At 40.8% G+C, this 9644-nt stretch overlaps 1 protein-coding gene across 1 annotated transcript; it reads left to right on the top strand.

Annotated features, from left to right (window-relative positions):
* The first annotated feature begins 8015 nt into the window (after positions 1-8015).
* Positions 8016-8570, top strand: LOC105536598 (ubiquitin-40S ribosomal protein S27a). The gene has a single exon (XM_011976002.1). It carries the CDS (start codon positions 8056-8058, stop codon positions 8524-8526), a length of 471 nt encoding a protein of 156 aa, XP_011831392.1. The 5' UTR covers positions 8016-8055; the 3' UTR covers positions 8527-8570.
* Positions 8571-9644: the final 1074 nt, after the last annotated feature.

The following is a 9644-nucleotide window of genomic DNA, read 5'->3' as shown; positions in this document are numbered from 1 at the left end:
TAATGTTAACTTGTAAGTACACTGCTGTGCAATACATCTCTAAAAGTTGTTCACCTTGCTAAACTGAAACTCTATATCCACTGAACAGAACTCCTCTTTTCCCCATCCCCCAAAGCTCCTGGAAAGCACCATTCTACTTTCTGTCTCTAGGAGTCTGACTAATTTAGATACCCCATATACATGGAATCATGCAGTATTTGTCTTTTTGGGACGAGCTTAACGAACGTAGCATAATGTCCTGAAGCTTTATCCATGTTGTAGCATGTGACAGGATTTCTTTCTTTTTTAAAGCTGGATAATATTCCACTGTTACATACATACCACATTTTCTTTTTCCATCCATCTGTTGATAAACACTGAGGTGGCTTCCACCTCTTGGCTCTTGTGAAAAATGCTGAACTAGACTGGACATAAGTGTGAAAGTACCACTGGGCGACCCTGTTTTCAATTCTTTTGGTGTTATAAACAGCAGCAGGATTGCTGGATAATTTTTAGTTTTCTGAGGAACCTCTATACTATTTTCCATAGCAACCGCACCATTTTACATTCCCTTGAACAGTGTACAAGACTTCCAGTTTCTCCACATCCTCGCCAACATTTATTTCCTGTTTTTTTTTTTTCCTTTGACAGCAGCCATCCTAAAAGGTATAGTTTTGATTTGCATTTCTCTAAAGATTAGTGTCAGTGAGCACCTTTTTTCTTTCTTAGAGATGGGGTCTCTTTTGCCCAGCCTGGCCTCGAACTCCTGGGCTCAACTGGTCCTCCCACCTCAGCCTCCCAAGTAGCTGGGCCTACATACAGGTGCATGCCACAGCTCTGGCTGTGGAGCAGTTTTCATATGCTCGTTGGTCAGCTGTGTATCTTCTTTAGAAAACTGTTGATTCAAGTCCTTTGCCTATTTTTTAATTGGTTTGTTTGGTTTGTTAAGTTGCAGACGTTGTGTGTATACTCTCTACATTAGCCCCTTGTGCTAGCCCCTTATCAGAGATATGGTTTGCTTCCACTATAGGCTGTCTTTTCACTCAGCTGTTTTCTTTGCTGAGCAGAAGTTTCAAAGTTTGAGGTAATCCCACTTGTCTATTTCTGTTTATGCTGCCTGTGCTTTTGGTATCATATCCAATAAATTATTCCCAAACCCAATGTCATGAGGCATTTTCCTATGCTTTTGTCTAAGACTTTTATAGTTTCTGGTCTTATGTTTAGGTCTTTGAGATACTTTGCATTAATTTTTGTATATAGGGTAAGGTAAGAGTCCAACCTCATTCTCTTGCAGGTGGATATCCAGTTTTCCCAAACCATTTATTGAAGACACAAATTCTTGGCATCTTTGCCAAAGATCATTTAACCATATATATAAGGGTTTATTTCTGGGCTGTTTATTCTATTCCATTGGTCTGTCCTCATGCCAGTATCATACTGCTTTGATTACTGTGACTTTGTAATATATTCTGAAATCAGGAATTTAAGCCTCTAGCTTCCCGCCCCCTCCCCCCTTTCAACGTTGTTTTGGCTATTCAATATCCTTTGAGGTTCCACATAAATTTTAGGATTATTTTTCTATTTCTGCACAAAATGCCATCAGGATTCTGATAGGGACTGCATTCAATCTGCAGATAGCTTTAGGTAGTTATTAACATCTTAAGAATATTAAGTCTTCCAATTCACAAGCAACAGGATGTCTCCATTTATTTGTGTCTTTAATTTCTTTCAGCAATATAAAACCTTAAGGGTTTTTTTGTTTTCTAAGATAGGGTCTCACTCTCTTGCCCAGGCTGGAGTACAGTGGAACAATCACAGCTCACTGCAGCCTTGACTTCCCAGGCTCAAGCGATCCCGCCTCATCAGTATCCAACGTTGCTGGGACTACTGGCACATGCCACCACAGCCAGCTAATTGTTATATTGTTTGTAGAGACGGGGTCTTACTATGTTGCCCAGGCTGGTATTGAATTCCTGGACTCAAGTGATCCACCTGCCTCTGTGTGGAAGAGTGCTGGATTACAGGTGTGAACCACCACACTCAGCCAAACCTTCAGTTTTTAAAAAGCTGTTTTGCTTCTCGAGCAAATTCCTATGTACTTATCGAGCAAAGAAATCTATTTACTGAAATATGTTCACCATCAGCTTTGTTAACTTACCTTTCAAATACAGGTTGCCGGCCGGGTACAGTAACTCACACCTGAATCCCAGCAATTTGGGAGGCCGAGGTGGGTGGATCACGAGATCAGGATTTCAAGACCAGCCTGGTCAACATAGTGAAACCCCATTTCTACTAAAAATACAAAAATTAGTCGGCATGGTGGCAGGTGCCTGTAGTCCCAGCTACTTAGGAGGCTGAAGCAGGAGAATCACTTGAACCTGGGAGGTGGAGGTTGCAGTGAGCTCAGATCATGCCACTGCAGTCCAGCTTGGGCAACAGAGTGAGACTTTGTCTCAAAAACAAAAAACAAACCAAAAAAAACCAACCAAAAACAAAAACAAAAAAACAGGCGCTAAACAAGAATATTAATAAAGTCTTATTTATAAGGGCTATAATAAGATAAAATACCTACAAGATCAGAAAGGTTAATTCCTATAATTTTATTAAATAAAAAAACAAGGCCATTTGGTATTCATCTACAATGTAAATGTAGCATTATGGAGGTTACAATAACTCCTCAGTCTTTAATTTCCAAACACTGCGGAGTCAAAGTTAAATAAAATTAAAATGTTTGCTGTAAGAGTTAACTGTTCAGAAAATGGTTCATACGTGAAATAAAATATAAAAATCCCATTTGTAGTTCCTAAATATCTAAGAAAAAGTTTAACACGTAATATGCAAGACAGGTATGAAATTTTAATATATTACTGAGGGACCCAAAAGAAGACTTCAGCAGTCAAAAAGCCATACCATGGCCGGGTGTGGTGGCTCACGCCTGTAATCCCAGCACTTTGGGAGGCCGAGGCAGGCGGATCACAAGGTCAAGAGATAGAGACCATCCTGGCCAAGATGGTGAAACCCCATCTCTACTAAAAATACAAAAATTAGCTGGGCGTAGTGGCGTGCGCCTATAGTCCCAGCTGGTCGGGAGACTGAGGCAGGAGAATTTCTTGAACCCAGGAAGAGGCTGCAGTGAGCTGAGATGGCACCACTGCACTCCAGCCCGGGCGACAGAGCAAGACGTGGTCTCACAAAAAAAAAAAAAAAAAAAAAAGGCAAGCCATACCATGTTTGTGAACACACAAGCCATTATAAATATTTTTTTCTGCCTAGGCTAATTCATGTAAATAATTAACAGGATTTTGTGTTTCTTCATGGAAGACAAGTGGATCCTAAAGTTCATATGGAAAAATAAGCAAGAACAAACAAGAAGAGTTTGAGAGAAAGCTGGGGGGGAAAAAACTCTAAAAAGCGCTAGCACACCTGGATGTGTAAAGATACTGAAAGGCCTCTGTTACTAAAACAGAGTTGCTGGCATCCGACAGACATACACAAAGAAGAGAAGTCAAGAGAAGTCCTAAGATAGACCTGAATACATTCAGGAATGTAAAAAATGATAAAGATGATAAACTAGATGTCAAGTAAATAAATGGTATTAGGTAGCAATCTGAAAAGATAAAGTAACTCTATGACCTCACAGCTGAGTACACTTAAAATGAAGAAAATATTTAGGTGTAAGAAAATAAAAACAAAAAATCTGTAAGAAAACATAAGATTTCCACTACTAGACAAGATAGAGCAACAGGAACCAGATTTACTATTCCTCCGGAAAAAGCAACTTAAATTATAAAAAACAAAATACATTATATGTTTTTCAAGACTGGATATCAAGCAACGAAGGACACAGGCAATCCCTGAGACACAGGAAACAAAAAGGTGAGCCCTGCAACTGCCTCAGCTTACCGCTGCTGCATGGAGAGTAAACTGAGGCAGAACCTGGCAGACGCCCTGAATTAAGGACATGGAGCTGAGTCCAGGGAAAATCAAGGCAGTAAGAGCTCCCAGGACAGAGTAACCAAAGAGAAGAAAGCTGCACAGAATAGAGAACCCTAGAGATTTGCAAAGGGTCCAAAGTATCCAGCAGAATTCAAGAGAACACAGAATATGCAAGTGAGAAAACTACTAAAGACCCAGGAGAGGGTGGGCGCAGTGGTGCACACCTGTAATCTCAGCACTTTGGGAGGCCGAGGCAGGTGGATCACTTGAGTCCAGGAGTTTAAGACCAGCCTAGGCAACATGTCAAAATCCCTTCTTCACTGAAAACATAAAAATTGGCAGGGTGTGGTGATGCATGCCTGTAATCCCAGCTACTCAGGAGGCTGAGGAACGAGAATCACTTGAACCTGGGAGGCAGAGGTTGCAGTGAGCCGAGAAAACAGCCTGGGCAACGGAGCAAGGCTGTCTCAAAACAAAACAAAACAAAACAAAAACCCAGGAGAGAATCATCTGAAAGAATTACAGCAGAGCCGGGCGCGGTGGCTCACGCCTGTAATCCCAGCACTTTGGGAGTCTGAGGCGGACGGATCACGAGGTCAAGAGACAGAGACCATCCTGGCCAAGATGGTGAAACCCCGTCTCTACTAAAATATAAAAACTAGCTGGGTGTAGTGGTGGGCGCCTGTAGTCCCAGTTACTCAGGAGGCTGAAGCAGAAGAAATGCTTGAACCCGGGAGGCAGAGGTTGCAGTGAGCTGAGATCACACCACAGCACTCCAGCCTGGAGGGAGAGAGAGACTCTGTCTCAAAAGAAAAAAAAAAAAGAAAGATTAGCCCTCAACTAAGCATTGGTCCAGGTCTGCCTAACAAATCACAAAAGCAAGATCTAAAAGTATCAGACTGTTTAAGTAACTTAACTACGTCTCTGAACAAAGTTCAAGATTTATAACAATACAAAAATATTTAACACCCATGAAGTAAAATTCAGCATCCAATCCAAGATTGCCAGGCATACAAAGAAGCAGAAAAGCATGACCCGTAAAGAATAAAATAATCAACCAAAACAGACATAGAACTGATAAACAGTTGGAATTAGCAGAGAAACACACTAAAAGTTACTATAACTTATTCCATATATTCAGTAAGATAGGCATCTACCTATACACGCCCACATAAAAACTTGCCTGTGAATGTTCATAACAGCACTAGTCATAATAGCCTAAACGGAGAAACAGCTTGAATGTTCATCAACTGATAAACAAAATATGATACCATCATACAATGCAGCATTCAACCATAAAATGGAGTAAGTACTAATACATACTACCAAATAGGTGGACCTCACAAACATGCTGTGTGAAAAGAAACCAGGAACAGAAGAACACAAATAGTAAGATCTCATTTATATGAAATATTCAAAATAGGAAACATGTAGTGAGAGAAAGTAGGTTTGTAGTTGCACCTAGCTGGGAGAGGTGAGGGGAAGGGAACAGCTGCTACTGGGTATAAGCATTTTTGAGGGGATAATGAAAATACATTAAAATCAGATCATGGTAACAGGTACACAACTCTACAAATATTCTATTATTTGAAAAAGCTTTAAAAATATTTAAAATTAAATAACATTTGAATACTATGTAAAATATAACTTTCAACAAACACACCATTGAAATATACATTTTAAGTTGGTGAACTGCATGGTATATGAATTAGAGCTGCTATTAAAAAAAAGAAAAGAAAAAAGGCTGGACATGGTGGCTCATGCCTGTAATCTCAGCACTTTGGGAGGCTGAGGGGGGCAGATCATGAGGTGAGGAGTTTGAGACTGGCCTGGCCAACATGGTGAAACCCTGTCTCTACTGAAAATACAAAAATTATCTGGGCATGGTGGTGCAGACCTGTAGTTCCAGCTACTTAGGAGGCTGGACAGGAGAACTGCTTGAATCCAGGAGGCGGACGTCATAGTCAGCCGAGATTGCGCTATGACACTACAGCTTGCTGGGAGACAGAGCGAGACTCCATCTCAAAAAAAAAAAAAAAAAGACATGAAAGATATAAAAATGGCCCAAACTGAACTTTTCTGAAAATAAAAACTACAATTATGATATGAAAAATACACTGGATAGGACTAATGGCAGATAAGACATAAGAAAAGATTAGTGAACTTAAAGGCACAGCATTAGAAACTATACAAATGAAAAGAGAGGGGAAAACAATACAGAAAAGTGAAGGCCAGGCATAGTGGCTCACTCCTATAATCCCAGCATTTTAGGAGGCCAAGGAGGGAGGATTGCTTGAGCCCAGGAGTTAGAGACCAGCCTGGACAAGATGGTGAAATCCTGTCTCTACCCAAAAATACAAAAATTAGCCAGGAGTGGTGGCGTGTGCCTGTAGTCCCAGCTACAGGAGGCTGAGGTGGGAGGATCACTTGAATCCAGGAGGTCAAGGCTGCAGTGGGCTATGATCACACCACTACACTCCCGCCTGGACAATGGAGGGAGACCTTCCTTATCTTTTATTAAAAAAAAAAAAAAAAAAAAAAAAGCATAAGAGTGAGCTGTACAATAACGTAAAAATGGTCTAATAAGCAGATATTTGTATGTTAAGGAGAAGAAGGCAGAAAAAATATTTACATAAATAATGGCTGAGAGCTTTCTAAACTGATGAATTCTGTAAACACACAGATCCAAGAAGTTCAACCAATCTCAAGCACATGAAACATAAAGAAAACCACACCAACGCACATCACAAACTGCTCAAAGCCAACAAGAGAAAATCTTAAAAGCAGTCAGAGAAAAAAAAAAATTACACACAGGGAAACAAAGAAGGCTATCAGATTTATTGTTGCTACCAATTCAAGTGATAAGACAGGAGAGGGCCAGGTGCAGCGGCTCATGCCTGTAATCCCAGTTCTTTGGGAGGCTGCGGCAGGTGGATCACCTGAGGTCAAGAGTTCGAGATGAGCCTGGCCAACATGGTGAAACCCTGTCTCTACTAAAAATACAAAAATTAGCCGAGCGTGGTGGCACATGCCTGTGACCCCAGCTACTCAGGAGGCTGAGGCAGGAGAATCGTCTGAACCCAGGAGGCAGAGGTTGCAGTGAGCCGAGATTGTGCCATTGCACTCCAGCCTTGTTTGAAAGACCTTGTTTGAAAAAAACAAACAAGGCCGGGCGCGGTGGCTCATGCCTGTAATCCCAGCACTTTGGGAGGCTGAGGCGGGCGGATCACGAGGTCAGGAAGTCGAGACCATCCTGGCTAACACGGTGAAACCCCGTCTCTACTAAAAATGCAAAAAATTAGCCGGGCGAGGCGGCGGCGCCTCTAGTCCCAGCTACTCGGGAGGCTGAGGCAGGAGAATGGCGTGAACCCGGGAGGCGGAGCTTGCAGTGAGCTGAGATCGGGCCACTGCACTCCAGCCTGGGTGACAGAGCGAGACTCCGTAAAAAAACAAACAAACAAACAAAAAAAAACAACAGGAGAGAAACATCTTTAAAGTATTGAAAGAAAAAAAATGAAAAATGTCAACCTAGAGTTCACCACTAAACAAAAATCTTCAAAAACAAAGGCACAATGAAGACATTTTTAGACGTTCAGAAGATGAAAGAGTTCATCACTAGCAGATCTACACCCTAAAAAATGTTAAAAGACGTCTTCCAGGTGGAAGGAAAATGCCAGCTGGAAATCTGTATTTATACCATGGAATGAATGGCCCTAGAAATGCTAACTACTACATGGACAAATGTTTAAGAATTTATTGTCCTCATTTAAGTTGCTTTAAAAGACGATTATTTTGACAAAAGTAATTAACAAAAGTAACAGGATTTATAATATATGTAAAAGTAAAATTCATGAGGACAATAGTGTAAAGGCTAGGATGGGAGAAATGGAAGAAAACATAGAGGAACTCCTCAATAAATCTGTTGAGTACAATTATGGCTTAAAATCCAGAAGCCGTAACAGAAAAGAGTAACAGAGTCAGCTATAAACTTTGTGTGGCAAACACAAACCACTAACCAAGTATAAGCAAATCAAAAGGTAAACGACAAAAAGAAAATACATTTGTAATTCATCACAGATAATAACATAAAAATTGGAAACAGCTTTTCGATCCGCCATCTGCGGTGGAGCCGCCACAAAAATGCAGATTTTCGTGAAAACCCTTACGGGGAAGACCATCACCCTCGAGGTTGAACCCTCGGATACGATAGAAAATGTAAAGGCCAAGATCCAGGATAAGGAAGGAATTCCTCCTGATCAGCAAAGACTGATCTTTGCTGGCAAGCAACTGGAAGATGGACGGACTTTGTCTGACTACAATATTCAAAAGGAGTCTACTCTTCATCTTGTTTTGAGACTTCGTGGTGGTGCTAAGAAAAGGAAGAAGAAGTCTTACACCACTCCCAAGAAGAATAAGCACAAGAGAAAGAAGGTTAAGCTGGCTGTCCTGAAATATTATAAGGTGGATGAGAATGGCAAAATTAGTCGCCTTCGTCGAGAGTGCCCATCTGATGAATGTGGTGCTGGGGTGTTTATGGCAAGCCACTTTGACAGACATTATTGCGGCAAATGTTGTCTGACTTATTGCTTCAACAAGCCAGAAGACAAGTAACTGTATGAGTTAATAAAAGACACGAACTAAAAAAAAAAAAAAAATTGGAAACAGCCAATAGCCCAATAGAACAATGCACAAAGAATATTTATGGCCAGTTTTCAGAAACTCAATCTATACTCAAAAGAGAAATACAAATGAAAACTACATTGAGACTCTAATTTTCTACCTATTAGATTGACAAAAATCTAAAAGTTTGGTAACACACTTTGTTAAGTTTTTTTTTGACATGGAGTCTCATTCTGTCACCCGGGCTGGAGTGCAGTGGCACGATCTTGGCTCACCGCAACCTCTGCCGCCCCAGTTCAAGCAATTCTCCTGCCTCAGCCTCCCGAGTAGTGGGGATTACAAGCACCTGCCACTGCGCCCAGCTAATTTTTGTATTTTTTAGTAGAGATGGGGTTTCACCATCTTGGCCAGGCTGGTTTTGAACTTCTGACCTTGTGATCCACCTGCCTGGGCCTCCCAAAGTGCTGGGATTACAGGTGTGAGCCACTGCATCTGGCCTATTTGTGACGTTATTAAAAAAAAATACTCTCATACATTGCTAGTGGGACTGTAAATTGGTAGATCTTCCATCAAAATTACAAATACATATACCTCTAACTCAGCAGTGCACTTTTGGAATGCCACTCTGATACACATCTGTATATATGTGAAATGACATATAGGTACCAGATTATTGAATACAGCATTTTAATACCTAAAGACAGAAAACAATCCACATGAGCATCAACAAGGGATTGCTTAAAGATCTTTTGTATATTATAAAGTGAAATTCTATGTAGGTACAAAAATAATGAGAAAATTCTGTGAAATAAAGTTGAAATCTTTCCAAGATGTATCATATTCCATCAAATCTAAAATGTACTTTTCTCACATTTGAATATCTCTGAAATTATGCCATATCTTATAACCAGTAACTTACAATTCTAATTGGCAGCATTTCTCCTTTCTTAGAAGTACTTAAAGCTGGGTGTGGGGGCTCACGCCTATAATCCCAGCACTTTCGGAGGCCGAGGTGGGCGGATCACCTGAGGTCAGGAGTTCAAGACCAGCCTGGCCAACATGGTGAAACCCTATCTCTACTAAAAATACAAAAAATTAGGCCAGGCGCG

This window comes from Mandrillus leucophaeus, unplaced genomic scaffold (genome assembly GCF_000951045.1).
Source record: "Mandrillus leucophaeus isolate KB7577 unplaced genomic scaffold, Mleu.le_1.0 Scaffold161, whole genome shotgun sequence".
Taxonomy (NCBI): domain Eukaryota; kingdom Metazoa; phylum Chordata; class Mammalia; order Primates; family Cercopithecidae; genus Mandrillus; species Mandrillus leucophaeus.
The sequence above is the reverse complement of the archived record's forward strand: the minus strand, read 5'-3'. Positions and strand labels throughout refer to the sequence as shown.

Excerpts from the sequence above, each read along its gene's own strand:
- LOC105536598 (XM_011976002.1), top strand. The coding sequence starts at position 8,056 with ATGCAGATTTTCGTGAAAACCCTTACGGGGAAGACCATCACCCTCGAG.